Source organism: Scylla paramamosain, unplaced genomic scaffold (genome assembly GCF_035594125.1).
Source record: "Scylla paramamosain isolate STU-SP2022 unplaced genomic scaffold, ASM3559412v1 Contig8, whole genome shotgun sequence".
In the NCBI taxonomy this organism is placed as follows: Eukaryota; Metazoa; Arthropoda; class Malacostraca; order Decapoda; family Portunidae; genus Scylla; species Scylla paramamosain.
The window spans coordinates 1,128,511-1,148,155 of record NW_026973673.1 but is presented as its reverse complement, the minus strand read 5'-3'; the positions used below and the strand labels follow the sequence as shown (position 1 = coordinate 1,148,155).

Sequence of the window (19,645 nt, the reverse complement as noted above, 5' to 3'; positions counted from 1 at the left end):
GTTCCAGAGTTTACCAGAGAAAGAGATGAATAATTGGGAATACTAGTTAACTCTTGCATTAGAGAGGTGGACAGAATAGGGGTGAGAGAAAGAAGAAAGTGTTGTGCAGTGAGGCCGTTGGAGGAGGAGAGGCATGCAGTTAGCAAGATCAGGAGAGCAGTTAACATGAAAATAGTGGTAGAAGACAGCAAGAAATGCAACATCAGCCAATCAGCTGCGAGCTTATAAACCCACCGAGGCTCCAGGAATCTAACTTAAGTGAACAGACTATAATCCAGTCATTCTGAAGCATCTTTACTGTACAACCATCTCTTATCTTTAACCACTTTGCTCTGGATGCTTAAAAACACACGTTGTTCATATACGGCGCAGGCCTGCGAGCGGTAATTTATCTCATTTATAATACTATAATTCTCTCTCTCTCTCTCTCTCTCTCTCTCTCTCTCTCTCTCTCTCTCTCTCTCTCTCTCTCTCTCTCTCTCTCTCTCTCTCTCTCTCTATATATATATATATATATATATATATATATATATATATATATATATATATATATATATATATATAAGAACATAGGAACATAAGAAATAAAGGAAGCTGCAAGAAGCCATCAGACCTACACGTGGCAGTCCCTGTATGAAATATACCTACCTATTTCCACCTATCATCCCCATCCATAAATCCGCCTAATCTTCTCTTATAGCTCCCTAATGTCTTAGCACTAACAACTTGATTACTGAGTCCGTTCCATTCATCTACCACTCTATTTGAGAACCAATTTCTTCCTATCTCTTTTTTAAACCTAAATTTTTAAAGCTTGAGCCCGTTATTTCTTGTTCTATCCTGGTTGCTGATCCTAAGAATTTTGCTTACGTCCCCCATGTTATAACCTTTATACCACTTAAAGACTTCTGTCAGGTCCCCTCTTAACCTACATCTATCTAAAGAATGTAAATTTAACAGCTTCAATCTCGCCTCGTAAGGAATACTCCTCATACCCTGTATCCTTTTAGTCAATGTCCTTTGTACTGATTCTAATAGATCTATAACCTTCTTGTAATATGGGGACCAAAACTGCACAACGTAGTCTAGATGAGGTCTGACCAGCGTCAATTATAACTTTAATATTACTTCAGGTCTTCTACTTTTAACACTCCTAAAAATGAATCCTAATACCCTATTTGCCCTGTTTCTGGCCTCTATGCATTGCTTTCTTAGACAGAGTTCAGAGCTAACTATAACTCCTAAATCTTTTTCGTACTTTTAACCTACTAGAGCTGAGTTGTTTATTGTGTAACTACTGTGTAGGTTTCCTCTACCTACGCTAAGTACATTGCATTTTTTTATGTTAAATTGCATTTGCCATCTGTCTGTCCATTCGTTCATCCTATCTAAATCTGCCTGCAAAGTGATGGCATCTGATTCTGACCTAACTAATCTACCTATCTTCGTGTCATCCACAAATTTACTAACATCACTACTAATTCCATTATCCAAGTCATTGATATATATATTAAAAACAACAATGGCCCAAATACTAATCCCTGTGGCACCCCACTAATTACATTACCCAACTCCCAGATTTGGAGCCGTTTATTACTACTCTCTGTCGTCTGTCGCTTAGCTATGACTTTATCCAGCCTAACACCCATCTATCCCACGTGCCCTAACCTTTCTCAGGAGCCTCTGATATCAATATTGATATCAATATTGATATCAATATTCTCGAAACTGCTATTCATATTCTGAAAAAAAAACAAAGATTCATTGGTTCATATTAATAGAATCATGAATCTCCAACGAGGTGTATAGACTATCATATTGTGTCTGTTTTCTGTCATTCACACCCTCTCTCTCTCTCTCTCTCTCTCTCTCTCTCTCTCTCTCTCTCTCTCTCTCTCTCTCTCTCTCTCTCTCTCTCTCTCTCTCTCTCTCTCTCTCGCGTCGTTTGTCACTGTATTAGGATAAGCTGCTAAATACTTATGTATAGTGTAGATAACAGCTTTAGTGCAGCCACTTCTTATGTACAGTTGATGCCATTACATGTAGTGAACATAACTCAGAGCGGTGAGCCTTGACTCTCTCCTGGCTGTGAGCTTGGAGTTGATCACGCACCAGTCCACCAATCAGAGGACACCTTAAATTTTATTTTGCAATAAAAGAAATTAGCAAAATTTGAGGGGGTAGGGGCGAGGTTTGAGAGGGTAGTAAGGAAGGGATGAAAATGGAAACCTGGAGCGCAGAAGAAATTTTGCCCGCACCAGCGGACGACGACATGGAACGCGCCGCCGAAGAAGACATGAAAGAAGAACGCGCCGTCAAATGCTGTGGCTTCCTGTACCTGCTGCGGCGACTCTTCCGCAGGAAGAAGAAAGCAGCAGTGCGGGAAGCAGCCAAGACCGACAACGTTAAGGAAAAAGTCATCGAAGACACAGAAGAAGAAACTATTGAAGAAGAGACAGTAACGCGCGCCATCGTACACGCAGAGGAAACGATGGAAGATGACGGAGATAACGGAAATGACGAAGAAAAAGACTTTGTAGCAGATCAAGAAATGAAAACCTGCGAAGATGAAGCATTAGTAGAAGCGGAAAACAAAGCAGAAAATAACGAAAGCGACGATGGGAAAGAAAAACCCACCCACACTAGTAAGAAGAAGCGTAAGAGAAAGAAGCGAAAAGTGAAGGTGGAGAAGGCGCCTCCGGTTAAGGCAGATGAGGACCTGGCGATGGGCGTGAAGCAGGTGTCCGGCGAGGCCTCAGAGGCCCCTAAGGCCTCTGAGGCCCCCGAGACTCCTGAAGCCACAGAAGGCGACTCGGAGGGCTGGACGGTGGTTGCCTGCAAAAAGAAAAGGCCCAGGAAGGTGAGGGTACAGCCTAGCCTGCCTAAGGAGACTGTGGCGGAGACCCCTGAGGACCCAGACCCCCCTAAGAGGGACTCAGAGGGCAAGGAGGTGGTGGGCCGCGGCAAGAACAGGCCCAAGAAGGTGAAGGCACCTAGCCTGCCTGAGGTGAAGGCCGCCATCGAGTCTCCTCGACGCCAGCAGCTCGAGGCGAAGAAAGGAAAGCAGCGGGCTGAGAGAGCCAAGCAGCAGCGTGCGCTGGACAGCGTGCGCCGCTCTTGGCAGGAGGAAGAGAAGGAGGCCACTCTCGCCGTAGCGCCCCACATGCGGCGCTACATCGTTGGCCCACGCGGCGCCACACTGCGGGAAGTGTGCCAAGAGTTCGCTGGCGTGCGAGTGTGTGTGCCGCCTCCCTCAGACACCCGCACCGCCACCATCAGGTTGTGCGGACCTGCCCGGAAGGTTCCCGCCGCCCTGGCGCGCCTCGAGGCCTTGCTCCGGCAGGCCGAGGTGATCGAGGCGCAAGTGGCGGTGACGCCACGCCAGCGGTGCCACGTGGTGGGTCCCGCCGGCGCGACTGTCAGGAGACTACTGCAGGAGTTCCCTGACGTGCAGGTGAGAGTGCCGCCAGCAACAGACAAGGTGTCTCGCACCGTGCTGCTGCGCGGCCCGCGCACCCAGGTGGCCGGCGCGGAGGCATTTGTCAGGGGCTGTCTGGAGGCCGCTGGCCGCACCGCCCACGCCGCTCACGCTGGCCACCGTCACGCCCACCACGCCCGCCGCCACGCCCACAATCTCGCCCATCAGTGAGGCGCCATTTAATAAATTAAATGATCTATTATTCTGTGTCTATTAATATGTATTTATGTGTGTGTGTGTGTGTGTGTGTGTGTGTGTGTGTGTGTGTGTCCTGATGAATGTGTACATGTATAGCCATATAGAAGGGCATCATAACATTGACAATATTCCAAGTTATGATGACATATGCATGAATATGTACCCATGACAATATTCCAAGTCATGATAAAATGTGTGTGAATATGTACCTATATGTTTTCCCATGTAGAAGGCCATCATAATATTGACAATGTTCCAAGTTATGATGAAATATGTGTGAATATGTATATAATATATGTATATAATATATGTATATAATATATGTATAGCCATGTAGAAGTCATATGTATGAATGCGTGTATGTATAGGCATAACTTATATAATATTCAAAGTCATGATTAATTTGCTTACGTGCGTTTGTGTGTGCGTGAGTACGTGCGCGGGTGCATATGTGGATTCTAACATGGACGAAAGGAGAAAGTGTGTGTGTGTGTGTGTGTGTGTGTGTGTGTGGAAGAGAAAATAAAAGAAAACGAACAAAAAAAGTCATCAGCGACCAAAAATAAGAATGAAGAAACTGAAGAAATAAAATCAGAAAATGAACAAAAAAAGTCATCAGCGACCAAAATCAAGAAAGAAGAAATTGAAGAAGAAATAAAATCAGAAAATGAACAAAAAAAGTCATCAGCGACCAAAATGAAGAGTGAAGAAGTCGAAGAAGAAATAAAATCAGAAAATGAACAAAAAAAGTCATCAGCGACCAAAATCAAGAAAGAAGAAATTGAAGAAGAAATAAAAGCAGAAAATGAACAAAAAAAGTCATCAGCGACCAAAATCAAGAATTAAGAAGAAATAAAAGCAGAAAATGAACAAAAAAAGTCATCAGCGACCAAAAACAAGAATGAAAAAGAAATAAAAGCAGAAAATGAACAAAAAAAGTCATCAGCGACCAAAAACAAGAATGAAGAAGAAATGAAAGCAGAAAATGAACAAAAAAAGTCATCAGCGACCAAAAACAAGAATGAAGAAGAAATAAAAGCAGAAAATGAACAAAAAAAGTCATCAGCGACCAAAATCAAGAAAGAAGAAATTGAAGAAGAAATAAAAGCAGAAAATGAACAAAAAAAGTCATCAGCGACCAAAATCAAGAATTAAGAAGAAATAAAAGCAGAAAATGAACAAAAAAAGTCATCAGCGACCAAAAACAAGAATGAAAAAGAAATAAAAGCAGAAAATGAACAAAAAAAGTCATCAGCGACCAAAAACAAGAATGAAGAAGAAATAAAAGCAGAAAATGAACAAAAAAAGTCATCAGCGACCAAAAACAAGAATGAAGAAGAAAGGAAAGCAGAAAATGAACAAAAAAAGTCATCAGCGACCAAAAACAAGAATGAAGAAGAAATAAAAGCAGAAAATGAACAAAAAAAGTCATCAGCGACCAAAATCAAGAATGAAGAAGAAATAAAAGCAGAAAATGAACAAAAAAGTCATCAGCGACCAAAGTTAATAATGAAGAAATTGAAAAAAAGAAACTAAAAGAATAAAATAAAAAAAAAAAGTTATAATATTTCTAAGAAGCATACTACTTTTCATCTACCCCTTTTCACTCCCTGTTTCTTTTATTTACACCCAAGGAGGAGGAGGAAAAGAAAAAGCAAAAATGAACAAAAAAAGTCATCAGCGACCAAAAACAAGAATGAAGAAGAAATAAAAGCAGAAAATGAACAAAAAAGTCATCAGCGACGAAAAACAAGAATGAAGAAGAAATAAAAGCAGAAAATGAACAAAAAAGTCATCAGCGACCAAAAACAAGAATGAGGAAGAAATAAAAACAGAAAATGAACAAAAAAAAGTCATCAGCGACCAAAATCAAGAAAGAAGAAGAAATAAAAGCAGAAAATTAACAAAAAAAGTCATCAGCGACCAAAATCAAGAAAGAAGAAATTGATAGTAAAGAAGAAACTAAAACAATAAAATCCAAAAAAAAGGAGGAAAAGAAAAAAAAAAACGTAAATGAACAAAAAGTCATCAGCGACCAAAGTTAATAATGAAGAAATTGAAAGTAAAAAAAACTAAAAACTGTGTGTGTTTGCTGATGCAAGATTGATAATTCACCATTAATGAAAAAAATGTCACCCCAGCTGTAATTTTGTAATGAATAATAAATGTGTCAATGATATAAGTCCTTTTTTTTTTTTTTACTGATATTGTTTACTTAAGATTTCCCTAAAATAAAATAAAAAAAAAAAATAACAAGGAGGGAAAAGAGAAGAATGACAGTAACGGTATAAGAATGACAGCGGTAGATAGTATGAAGATGTGTCTTAGCGGCATGATAGAAGGAGCGGCATGATTAAGTAACCAGTGAGAGGGAAAGTATGGCACAGAATAAAGGAGATGGAGTTATATGTAGGGATGGAGGAAAAAGAGGAGGAAGAGGAGGAGAGAAGGGCGGTAATGACTTCCCCTGAGGACTGTAATGAGGGATCCCGGACCTTTGACTGTTGGAAAATTAAACTGTTAAATGAGTACTGAAAAAAAAGGCTTGTATTTGCTACTTGGTGGTGATTGGTGTATATATGTATGTATACTCAGCATTGAATACTTATGGTGTAAATGTTTATCTATCAGCGTGAAAAAAAAAAGACAGTGGAAAAAAATGTTTTCAAAATTGTTAAATATAGAAATTTCTTTAAAACTTCTTTCTTTCAGTCAGTCTTTATATATATATATATATATATATATATATATATATATATATATATATATATATATATATATATATATATATATATATATATATATATATATATATATATATATATATATATATATATATATATATATATATATATATATATATATATATATATATATATATATATATATATATATATATATATATTTTTTTTTTTTTTTTTTTTTTTAGATTCCTCTTTATATATATTTTTCACTACCTTATTATTAATATTTTTTTTCACCTAAGACGCATGTTTCTTTTCGCTTGCCTTTTCTCTCCCCATTCCTTTTATTTAAACACGATTTTTTCTCTCACAGAATTCAGATTTTTTTATTTTATTTATATTCTATCATAATTTTTTTTGTATATATTTCACCTATATCCTGTTTCCATACTTTATACTATTCTACTTAAGCCATATATTTATTTTATTCGTCTTTTCTCTCCCTATTTCTTTTATTTACACAAAATTGGTTTACCCCTCACTTCAATAAAAGCCTTTTTTTAGTTTATCTTTTACCCTCAAATTTCTGTAAAGATTACACGATATACCTGCAACTTGTTTTCTATCTTATACTTTTTACTTAAGATTGATATTTCTTTTCGTCTGCCTTTTCTTCTCCCTTTCTTTTATTTACACCCACTTCTTTCTCCCTCGCTTCAATTGCAGTCCATGTTATTATATTTTTGTATAGATGTCGCTGTGTAGCACATGTATTTTCCTTCTCTACGTTATAATATTTTCAAGAAGCATACTACTTCTCGTCTCCCCTTTTCCCTCCCCGTTTCTTTTATTTACACCCAATTCTTTTCTCCTCACTTCCCTACCTCCCCACTCCTCCTGTAGCTGGAGTGGATTAGGGCCAGTTATGAGCTCGTGAGTGTTTTCATCATCACGGGTGGAGCTGAGCGGGAGCCAAAAGCTATCTCTAATTACTGTATCCTCCTCCTCCTTCTCATCCTCCTCCTCCTCCTCCTCCTCCTCCTCATCCTCCTTCTCCTCCTCCTCCACCCCCGGGTTCTAATTGGCTCTCTTGGTGTCTTTGTTGACTCAAACTGCGATAATTATGGCAGCGGCAACAGTGCACGTGCTTCCAGCCTCCTGAACACCACACACCTGCCCCCCTTCCCATCCCCCCCCCACACACACACAAACACACACACGCATGTTTTAATGTTAGCAATATTCATTAAATAAGGAAAAAAAGTAATCTGAGTATCGTTTATTTAATTTTAGTAGCTGTTAGTAAATATATAGAGAAATTGTGTAATGTCTCTGTCACGACACACACACACACACACACATACACACACAACCTTCGGTATTAAATGACTCGAACACAAGGCCTCTCTTAAGACAGTCAAACACTTTACCACCCAGCTACCATTAACACACACACACACACTCACACACACACACACACATAGGATGGTGAAGTTCAACAGAGCACCGCCAGACTCTCAAAGGTCTAACTTTAATGCCGCAAACACGAAGCTTCGGAACTTGCCCAGTCCAGCCTTTGATATCGGAAAGAATGGCCCCTGTTTTGTTGTGTTCTGATTGAAGAAGATGGATTACTTCTTCTTTACCTTGTTAAGTAAGTCCAATTGGTACCTCAGGTGAATTAGCACTCCAACACTAAATTCTCTCTAGTTAACGATATAACACACACACACACAGGGAGAGTATATATATATATATATATATATATATATATATATATATATATATATATATATATATATATATATATATATATATATATATATATATATATATATATATATATATATATATATATATATATATATATATATATATATATATATATATATATATATATATATATAAACACACACACACACACACACACACACACAGAGAGAGAGAGAGAGAGAGAGAGAGAGAGAGAGAGAGAGAGAGAGAGAGAGAGAGAGAGGAGGGTATGAGGGCAAGGAATGAACGAGGGAATAGGGGAACTGTATCCCCCACCTTTTAGTCTCCCCTTCCTGATGGAGGGGGTATAGGATGTAGAGAAGGATAGGGGGATATGGAAGATAAAAGAAGGACCATAAGGAGGGGAACTATGATGTAATGCTCTGCCAATGAGACTTCATTAATTTGGATAGAGGGTGGGGCATGGGGTAGCTCATTTACGTGACTGGTGGGAACAGGGAGGGTGGGAGGAGCAATAGAACCTCAAGGATATAATACAGAGACTGTCAAGACAAGTCAACACATGATACAGGATTGCTCAACAAGAAGTCACAACAGGATATGGGACTGTCCAACAACAACTAAAACAGAATCCGACCATGATGCCTATGTAGGTGTCATGGTATATTCCACTGGTGCTTCATGATGCCTACCTTGGAGTCATCATACTGAAGGGGTTAAGCTGGATACAAAATGCAAAATCTGTTCTTTTAATCCCCTTCTTTCTTGTAGATGCTTATAAAGATTTCATGCATTGCTTCTGGTGCTGGTAATTGTTTCGTATTGAAGTGAAATGGTTAAAATGCACAAAAAAAAAAAAAAAAATTCATTAGATTTTGATTCTTTGGACACTGACAATGGATTTAAAAATGCATAAAAAAAAAAAATCAGTCAGCAATGAAAACTCAGTGTTTCCTTCACCACTACCACCACAACCACCACCAAGACTGGGACTGGAGGTGGGAGGATCGAGGGGTGTATGTGACACAGCCTTACTCCATGGAGGTGAAGGCACAAGTATGTGGTAACCACCAGATATCTCGGATCGTCTCCCACACTGACCCACTCAACGTGACCCTGACTGATGATGCCATGTCTGCCCAGGTCTGCATGTGTGTGTGTGTGTGTGTGTGTGTGTGTGTGTGTGTGTGTGTGTGTGTATTTACCTAGTGTTTACCTAGTTGTGGTTTACGGGAGGAGAGTAATCTCATAGTATCCTGTCTCTATATCTATCCAGTTTAGTCTTAAAAGCATGGACAGTTACGTCATTGACAACGTCTTCACTGAGATCATTCCATTTGTTCACACTTCTGTGAGGAAAACTATGCTTGTTGATGTCTCTTCTACAGTTAACTTTCTTCAACTTCTTACTGTGTCTCCTTGTAATCTGTGTGTCTAAATTTACTATACATTGTTTGTCCACATTTTCCATACCATTTATCATTCTATAGATGTTTATTAAATCTCTTCTCTCTCTCATATTTTCAAGGGAAAGAATTTCCAACATTCTTAATCTCTCTTCATAGGTCGACTTAACTCTGGAACCATCTTAGTGACTGCTCTTTGTACTCTTTCCAATTTTATAATATTCCTCTTTGTATGAGGAGACCACACCACTGCTGCATATTCCAATCTTGGTCTTATCATGGAAATCAACAACTTTTTTATCACTTCTTTATCCAAATATGAGAATGCCACTCTTACTCTTTTTAACAAATTCATCGTCTCTCCAGTAATTCTATCAATGTATCTGCCCGGAGTCAAATTTTCAGTAACTGTTACTCCTAAATCCATTTCTTTTAATTTCTTTAAGTTCACACCATCCATCCCATAATGATGTTGTATTCTTTTTTTACTCTTACCAAACTCCATTACTTTACATTTACTTTAAGTGAATTCCATTTGCCAAGATTTACTCCATCTATTTATCTTATTTAAATTGTCTTGCAGTACCATACAGTCATTTGCATTTTCTACCATTCTCATCAGCTTAGCATCATCTGCAAATAAGTCCATATAGCTATCTATCTCTTCATTTACGAGTATGTCATTCACATATATCACAAACATTATTGGTCCCAACATTGATCCCTGTGGGACACCACTAGTTACTTTCAGCTAGGATGAATTCTGGTCTTGTATTACAGTTCTCATCTCTCTATCATCCAGATAATCCTTCATCCACTCCAGCAGTCTTCCTCCAATTTTTCCATATTTTTTTTTATTTTTTTAATCTTCCATAGCAATCTTTGGTGTGGTACTTTGTCAAAAGCCCTCTTCAAGTCTAAGTAGACACCATCACTAGTCTGTCTCTCTTGCACAATATCAACTGCCTTTGACTAAAAGGACAATAAGTTCATAAAGCATGATCTTCCCCGCCTAAATCCAAATTGACAATTTACCAAAACTTTATCTCTTTCCAAGTGTTCCATCAATCTTTCCTTTATTGTTCTTTCGCATTCTTTTACTACACCACTAGTAAATGACACTGGTCTATAATTTGGTGGGTTTTCTTTATTTCCCCCTTTGAATATTGGTGTAATATTTGCTCTCTTCCAATCTTTTGGTACCCTTCCCTGCAACAATGATGTCACCACCATACTGTGAATTTTATCAGCCAGTTGATCTCTACATTCTTTCAATATCCAGTTTGATACTCCATCTGGACCAGATGCTTTATTTATTTCAAGGTCCTCAATCATCATAAGTATTTCATATAACTGACTGGTACTGTACTTAGCGTATTCCTCACCAAATTATCCCTTCCAGCATCAAACTCCCCTTCCACAGTAAATACTGATCTGTAACTTTTGCCCATAATCTCCGCCATGTCCTGTGCATCCTCATAGATTTTTCCTTCATCTTTCAGTTTTGATACACCTCTCTTCTTGATCCTCCCATTAATATGTCTAAAGAACAGCTTGGGTTCATTTATTCACTTTTCTATTATATCTCTTTGATTGTATTTTCTCTCCATTCTTATTATTTCAACATACTTGTTTCTAGCATCAATATATTCCTTCCATCTGCTCTCAGTTTTCCTTTTTTTCCATCTATTCCAACCATTTAACTTACAATTTCTAGCCTTTTTGCATTTTGTATTGAACTATTCCTTACCTTTTCTACATCTTTCTCCTCTAGGTACAAATTTCTCTACAGCAGTATTATATATCCTTATAAATTCATCCTATTTTTCCTGAACAACTTCTGCATGTTCAAAGTCTTTCCAGTCCACGATAACAAAGTACTTTCTTAATTTTTTTCAGTGTGTGTGTGTGTGTGTGTGTGTGTGTGTGTGTGTGTGTGTGTGTGTGTGTGTGTGTGTGTGTGTGTGTTTGTGTGTGTTGTAATTCCTTCTCTACGTCCATAAACCTTTTAGGTCTTGTTTTCTTTCTTCTGTCCATGAAAATAACATCAGCTGATCCAGCATTGCAACCTAACCCAACTGATGCCCTGACCTATTGCAGCATAACCTAACCTAACCCATGCCCCAACCTAATCTCCTGTCCATGCCGCAGGTGAGCCAGGACGGAGGGTTCAGCTGCGACCACGGCTGGAGCATGCTGGTGTACTACAGGAGTGCCTAACGGCCCCACCTGTTGCGGGAGACCGGTGAACGCTCTGCCACTGGGATCATGAAGGATGACCTGCTCATGCTGAACCTCTTCCCAGAGGTGCCCACCAACACCTACTCCAGCAGGAATGAGATTATCTTTGTCATCGACCGCTCAGGTGAGGTGGAGGCAGGTGGGGGAGCTGGACAAGGTCAGTATGACCCAAGAACTGATATGATGGGATGCTGGAAGGCTTGTCAGTGCAGGACTAAGCAGATATGATGCCTTTCATAGCTTTTTAAACAGGCTGTGAGGGAGTTACCGGGGTTTTGAAGGATGTTTCCATGTTTCCAGTAATAGTTCAACAATAACTCCTTACTGTGACTCCTAAGCAGGATGTGAGGGAAGTTACTGGGATTTTCAAGGGTTCAACTCAGCAATGTTGTACTAAGCTAACGTAAATTAACCCCAAAATTAGTTCGACTCAGTGAGTTTGTACTGTAGTTGTGCAGTGCTAACCTAACCTAAACTGACCTCACCAACAGGAAGCATGCATGGGGAAAAGATAGAGAGTGCCCGGGCAACACTTCTTCTGTTCCTGAAGAGTCTGCCTCTGGGTTGCCTCTTCAACATTGTCAGCTTCGGCTCATCCTTCTCAGTGCTCTTCAAGAAGTGAGTGGTCCAGACTGGGTTAGGATAAGTGAGAGGTCATTCTTCCTCTTCCTCCTATATTTATCTTGTCTCATCTTTCTCATCTTCTATCTTTTAATTTACTTCCATTCCTCCTCCTCCTCCACCTCCTCCTCATAGCTGCAAGCGCCGGTTTGTAAAAGTCTCACTCGTGACCAAGACTCTAGGCAAGCGATTGGTCTTTGTGGCATTTTCAAGACCCAGTGTTGGAGGCATCTAACACAGCAGTATCTGATTTCCATGCATAAACTTTTCATTTGCTCAATTTATGGTCACATCTTTTCTGAAACTTCAAAAGCGCTCTGATTAATGAGTCATGCCTTCTCTTCTCAGTCAATGCGAAGCCTGTCGTGGCAGGTTTGCCCCTCAGTATTTCCGGAATTCTTCTGCCTGCAGGTTGTGTCACCTCCAGAGTAAGATAGAGAGACTCAACGAGAAATACGAGGAGAAGTGCAAGCAGTATGAGGACGTCGTGCAACAGCTTGAAGCACTAAAAGAGTTCGTTGTCTCTAATACAGGTTGCACCTCCACAGATGTTGTTCCTGCCATCCCTGACAGACCTGCCTCCTCCACTCCAGGGGCTCCTGCCCGCCCACATGCTGTGCTTGCAGAGTCACCATTCACTTTAGTCAGTAATCGTGCCACCACCACTAATGTTAAGAAATCTTTGCCCATCTCAACACACAACAGGTACCAGATCCTAGCTGAAGAAAAGGAAGATGCACAAGAGACGAGACTGGTCGGAGACTCAATAGTCAGAGGTCAGCTCTCTGAGTTCTGTGGCAGGGCTCGTAGGACACGTAAGCGTCTATGCATGCCTGGTGGACGCTTAGACGACATCACGGCAGCATGCGACGAGGCAGCCTGCGGATCTAATAATAATACCCTCTTTATTACTCACGCAGGTACAAATGATGTCGAAAACACTAGGTCTGAAGAGCTCATGGAAAAGTTCAAGAGGATGATACAGCGCTAAATCCAATAACATTATTGTTTCAGGTATCCTCCCCCGGACCAGGGCACCGGCTGCCTTCTACAACAGAGCCTTCAGCACTAACAGCCGTCTTTGTTCTCTCTGCGCAGAGGAAGATGTAGACTTTGTTAATCTTTGGGACAACTTTTACAATAAACCTTCTCTGTTTCAGCCGGATGGTTTACACCTGAATGGAATTGGAGCAGCACGACTTGGCAGACTCCTTAGTAATAAAGTTTCTATTTTCAGACCAAAAAAAGACCAGCAAGATCGTGTAGCTCCAGACTCTTAGTAGACTCCTCGCACAACCCAACCTCCATGTGCAACACTATAAAAGCTTGCCTAATCAACGCTCGCAGCCTTAGAAATAAATTTTCAGATTTAGAAACCCTGGCAGCTGTAGAAAACTATCACATTATTGGTATTACTGAATCTTGGCTGAACTCTGCAAACAGAGACTTTCTTGTGGAATACAACTTGCCAGGCTATGAAATGTTCAGCAGTGAAAGAAAAGACAGGATAGGAGGCGGTGTATTGCTGTATGTGAAAGCCAGTCTTCAGCCAACCATACTAAAAACTGAAAAGATTAACAATATAGATTCAGTCTTCTTGCATTTAAGAGTACGTTCTAAGAAAACTGCTATAGGTCTTATTTATAGGCCTCCGGTTCACAATGTTTCCTCTGATAAGAATTTACAAGATCAAATTACTGAAATAAGTAACACTTTTGATAGTCATCTGTGGAGACTTCAATCTACCTGTTAACTCATGGGGAAATCCACTTAACTCTCACTCTGGTCACGACTTGTATAATAATTTATTAGAATGTTCCCTAAAGCAACACGTTCAAGGACCCACACGAGGTGACAACATATTAGATCTTGTTCTTTCAACCAACGATGACTTAATATCTAACGTTAATATTGGTCCTGAATTTAGTACAAGTGACCACAAGATTGTCTCCTTTAACATCAACCTTCAAACATATAAGGACATTGTTAGCAACGAAAAAGTTTTCATATATAAAAAAGGAGACTACGACAGACTCAGGTCAATTCTTTCTGTCGCAGATTGGAACGCTGAACTTGGCGAAAGTAACATTGAGGAATCATGGGCGAAATTTAAGTACATTTTAGAAGATGCTGTGAAGACATGTATCCCTATGCGTAAAAGACGTCCATGCAAGAGAAATAAACCTAAATGGTGGACAAACAAGATTGAGTCACAACTACTGCAGAAAAATCGTGCCTACCGTAAATATTTGTCCTCTCAGAATGAGGCTGATAAACTAGAATACGACAGACTCCGACGCGAATCAAAAAAGCTCATTAGACAGAGTAAGAAAAATCTAGAAATGTATATTGCAAGCATTGCTAAATCCAATCCCAAAGAATTTTACAGTTACGTTCGAAATAAAAAAGTCATTACATCTCACATTAATCACATTACACTAGATAACGGTAATTTTGTCACCGGAGAAACTCAGATCGCGGACACACTGAATGATTATTTTGCTTCAATTTTTACAGAGGAAAATACTCATACAATCCCCGAACCACTCCTTATGCTCCACAACATAACCCCCTTAAGTGTCTGCGTTTTTCATGAAAACGAGATAATCAAAGTAATTGATAAGATGAAAACTGACAAAGCCCCCGGCCCAGATGGTATTGCACCACGTGTCTTGAAAGAAACTAAATTCCAAATTTGTAAGCCCCTTTCGTTGCTTTTCACCAAATCATTTAACTGCGGTAAGGTTCCCGAGGATTGGAAGTTAGCTAACGTTACCCCTATAGAAAAGAAAGGCGATAATTCACTTCCAAGTAACTACAGACCTATCAGCCTTACATCTGTAGTATGTAAACTAATGGAAACAGTAATTCGCAATAATTTAGTGAACTTTCTAGAGGAAAATGATTTAATCAATGACTCGCAGCATGGCTTCCGAAACAGACGTTCTTGTCTAACTAATCTGCTTGATTTCTTTTATGATGTTTTCACCATGTACGACGAAACAAAGGCAGTAGATATAGTGTACGAGTATCTAGATTTTCAAAAAGCTTTTGACAAAGTTCCCCATAAGCGGCTACTAGCTAAATTGAAGTCACATGGTATAAATGGAAAACTTCTCAATTGGCTTGAAGACTGGCTGTCTGAGAGAAAACAGCGCGTTGTTTTAAATGGTAAATTTTCAAACTGGCGAGAAGTTCTAAGTGGTGTACCACAGGGATCAGTGCTCGGCCCTGTTCTTTTCCTTATTTACGTTAATGATATCGATGAGGGTCTCACCTGCAAAGTATCTAAGTTCGCTGATGATACAAAAATAATGAATAAAGTAGTCACGTTTGAGGATAAAAGAAAATTACAATCTGATCTTGACCACTTAGCCACTTGGTCAGACAAGTGGCAGATGAGCTTCAATGTAGATAAATGTAAAGTGTTGCACATTGGTAATAACAACGATCACACTGATTACTTAATGAACGGTACCGAGCTTCTTAAGGTTAAGGAGGAAAAGGACTTGGGTGTTATAATTACCTCAGACCTCAAGTCAAGTAAACACTGCTCGGAAGTAGTTAAAACAGCAAATAAATTGGTTGGGTTTATTGGTAGGACTTTCGAATTCAAATCAGAAGGGGTAATTCTCACATTGTTTAATACACTTGTCCGACCTCTACTTGAGTATTGCGTCCAGTTCTGGTCACCCCATTACAGGAAAGATATAGACAAGCTGGAGAGAGTCCAAAGAAGAGTTACCAAGTTGATCCCACGACTGCGGAACAAGCCTTATGAGGAGCGCTTGAGGGAACTCAACTTGTTCAGTTTAGAGAAACGGCGAATGCGAGGTGACTTAATTGAATTGTTTAAGATGTGTCGGGGCTTTGATAACGTAAATGTAAACAACTATCTCATCATTGACAGTTCCAACACCACTCGAAATAATGGCTACAAGATTATAGGTAAGCGTTTCAGATCAGACGAGGCTAAGTATTATTTCTTTAATAGAATTGTAAATGTCTGGAACTCTCTCCCAGCACATATTGTCGATAGTAACACAATAGAAACTTTTAAACAAAGGTTGGACAATCACCTCGCAGCAACCCCTCATATAACGTACTTTGCGCCTACATAAAATGTTTTTTTTAGTTAGTTAGTGTAGTGAATAGTATAATTTCTCTTTCATCCTTTCCTATCACATCTTAGCCTTTCCTCCTCCCTATACTCTCCTGTTTTTCCTTCCTTGATCTCTAGTGTCCTCCATCCTCTAACTCTTAGAATCTGTAGTGGTAGTGGTAGAATAGACACACAGACAGCCTCGTTAGGCCCAGTAGGGCTGTTGCTGTCTGTTCTTTCCTTTGTATTTCCTTTGTATTTCCTCCTCCTCCTCCTCCTGGTGTCCTGGCGTCGGTTGGTGTTCATTAAGCAAGAGAGAATCATGCATTAATTCTTTCATGCCCTGCATGGATGCCTCCCTCTCTCCCCTCTCCCTCTCCTCACTCTCTCTCTCTCACTTCTCCCACTCCCTCTTCCCTCCTCCCTTTCTCTTCACTTCCTCTCTTCTCTCTTTTGCACTTTTTTTATATTCTGCCCTCGATTCGTTTGTCTTCCTGTTTCCTTTCCACTCTTCATGTAAAACTCATTCTTTTCTGTTAGTCTTTGCGCTTTGTCTGTCTCCATCTTTACTTTTCTTCCTTTTCTTTCTTTTCGTTCATTTGTTATTTCAGTATTTTTTTTCTTTTTTTAACTTTTTTTTGTTTCTGCTTTCTTCCTTTTTTCTTTATTTTTCTTTCTGCCTTTCATTTTCTTACTTTCTTTCTTTCCTTCATTTTTTGGTGTGTGTCTGTTTCCTCTCCCTCTTCGTTACGTGCTTCTCTCTTTCACACCTATACATTTGCTGCCTTCTCGTCTCCCTCTCCTACTCCTTTCACCGCCTCCAGTTTCCTCGTCTGTCTCTTTCCTTCCCCTCATTCGTCCATCTTTCTTACTCACGGACGCTGCTCGAGATTCTCTTTTCCTTCCCTGTTCATTGTTTCCCTCTCCTCTTTTCTCTCGTTTTGCTTTTCATGTGTCCTTTTCCTTTCTCTTTTACGTATCACTTACTCCTTTCATCATTCGTCTTCCGTTTCTTTTTTTTTTCTTTCCTTCATCCACGTCCCTTCCTTTCTATATTCTTCTATGCCTCTTTTCCTTTTTCCTTCTTCTTCCTGCCCATGTCATGTTTTCCTTCCCTTTCTTCCTTCCATGTTCTTCCTTCTTCTTAGTCCTCTTCATTTCTATTTTCCTCTCACCCTTTCTCCTTCCTGTCTCTTTTCCTATCTTTGCCATCTCTCTCTCTCTCTCTCTCTCTCTCTCTCTCTCTCTCTCTCTCTCTCTCTCTCTCTCTCTCTCTCTCTCTCTCTCTCTCCTCTCCTCTCCTCTCCTCTTCACTCCTCTCCTCTCCTCTCCTCTCCTCTCCTCTCCTCTCCTTCCCTTCCCATCCCTTCCCTAAGCCTCTCCCACGTGCAGTCTCGGCGCCAACTCTCTCTTTGTTAGCTCATAAGTTAGAGAAACCCTTAAGTGAGTGGCTGCAAGGTCCCTTTAGGGAACTCAGGTAAACTCCTTCAAGTATATTACAAAGAGCGGTACGGTACGTCTGTGTGTAATATCTGTCGGTCTGCCTGTCTGTCTCACGTTTCCACGGCCTTGTGGTCGAAGTTGGGAATTAAGTAAACTGAACCAACGAGAAATGGTCTGGAATCTGTACGTAGAAAGTAAAGGAGTAGAGAATATTCGAGTCTGGCTAAAGTTAACGGAGAGAATTTCTTTTGTAGTTAGAAATAATAGTTAAACAAAAACAATACAAATAGTGATAATAATTAATTTTGTATTCCTTACTTAGTCTTCTGTTTTTATGTCTTCCTGACTGTCCTTTTTTTCTTTTTTTGCCGTCAATCGCTCATGCATATAGAAATTATCATAGAAACAGTAACAAAGAATGAAAAAAAAAGAAGAAGAAATAAAACTTAGAATAGATGATCAACTTCCGAATCCTTCAATATTCACTCACACTGTCTTCATAATTATCCTTTTTTTTTTTTTATGGGCGCGTGTTTCCTTCTCTCCTTAAAATAATATAATTTAGCCGTGCCCTTCCTGAGCCATGTATCCTTCCCACCCTTCTCCCTTCCCATTGAATTTCTTTCTGACAGCTCATTAATTACTGTCTATTTTTAGCTTATATTTCCTAGGCAGTGTTTAGCAGCCCTGTCAGATCTCGACTTACTCGTACACCCACCATCAGCCTGCACCCTCACCTCGCACATCTGTCACCAAGCATTCGCCTCTCACCACCAACTCATCCATACTTCCTCGGTGTTTATACTTATTCCTTACTCGTATAAATGAATTGATAGGTACATACATACATACATACATAGATGGACAGATAGATAGATTAACTGATAGGTAGATGGCTAAACAAACGTATAAGTAGACAGACAGATAGATGGACGGTTAGACAGGTAGATAGATAAATTGACTGATGGATAGATGGCTAAACAGACAGACAGATAGATAGACAGACAGACATAGTTAGACGGCTAGACAGACATAGACAAACAGATAAAATAGATTGTTAGACAGACAGACAGATTATTGGCCACGGCTTTAATTATAAACTAGTACATAACAATTTATCTTATATCACGAACGAAGGAGGTTGGCAAAAGTTCAAAATCTTTACAGACTTAGTCCAGACACCCACTCATGTAGTCACGTCCACGAGTCGAGTAGCACAACACACTCAGTGCCACTGTTCAGTATTTATTCTCAGTCTTGTATCTTCTAATCTGCTGAGTCTCCTGCTGAAACTGGACAACTGAAAGAGAGACGAGAGGTTCACGAAGATAAAAAAAAAAAAAAGTACATGAAGACGGAATGATGGTAAAAAAAAAAAAAAAAAGTAAGGAAGAAGAAAGAGAAATAGAGAACACAGCAACAGCCAGTACTAGGGAAGGTTGGTCATGACTTCTGACCACTACTGCACCACCCTTGTCACACCCACGTACACCACACCTGCCCTCCTCCTCCTCCTACTTAAGTCTGCCCTTGATCCTTTGCCGCTCACTCTCAAAAAGAAGAAAAAAAAAAGTATCACATAGTAAGTGTGAGAAAATAGTTGTTTTCTGATCACTACTGCACCACACCCTTGTCACACCAGCGCACGCCTCACGTACACTCCTCACCACACCCAAGTCCCCACGATTCCTTACCGCTCGTTCAGAAAAAGAAAGAGAAAACGATAACTGCACGGGAA

General features: G+C 39.8%; 1 protein-coding gene across 1 annotated transcript; it reads left to right on the top strand.

Annotated features, from left to right (window-relative positions):
• Nucleotides 1–8,399: 8,399 nt before the first annotated feature.
• On the top strand, nt 8,400–13,266 carry LOC135096874 (von Willebrand factor A domain-containing protein 5A-like). Its single transcript, XM_063998640.1, has 3 exons — nt 8,400–9,237; nt 11,652–11,865; nt 12,233–13,266. The coding sequence occupies exons 2-3, from the start codon at nt 11,769–11,771 to the stop codon at nt 12,361–12,363; spliced, it is 228 nt and encodes a 75-aa protein (XP_063854710.1). The 5' UTR covers nt 8,400–9,237; nt 11,652–11,768; the 3' UTR covers nt 12,364–13,266.
• The last annotated feature ends 6,379 nt before the right edge of the window (nt 13,267–19,645 follow it).

Excerpts from the sequence above, each read along its gene's own strand:
- LOC135096874 (XM_063998640.1), top strand. The coding sequence starts at position 11,769 with ATGAAGGATGACCTGCTCATGCTGAACCTCTTCCCAGAGGTGCCCACC. Across the intron at positions 11,866-12,232 it reads CTTTGTCATCGACCGCTCAG|GAAGCATGCATGGGGAAAAG; the intron begins GTGAGGTGGAGG and ends CCTCACCAACAG.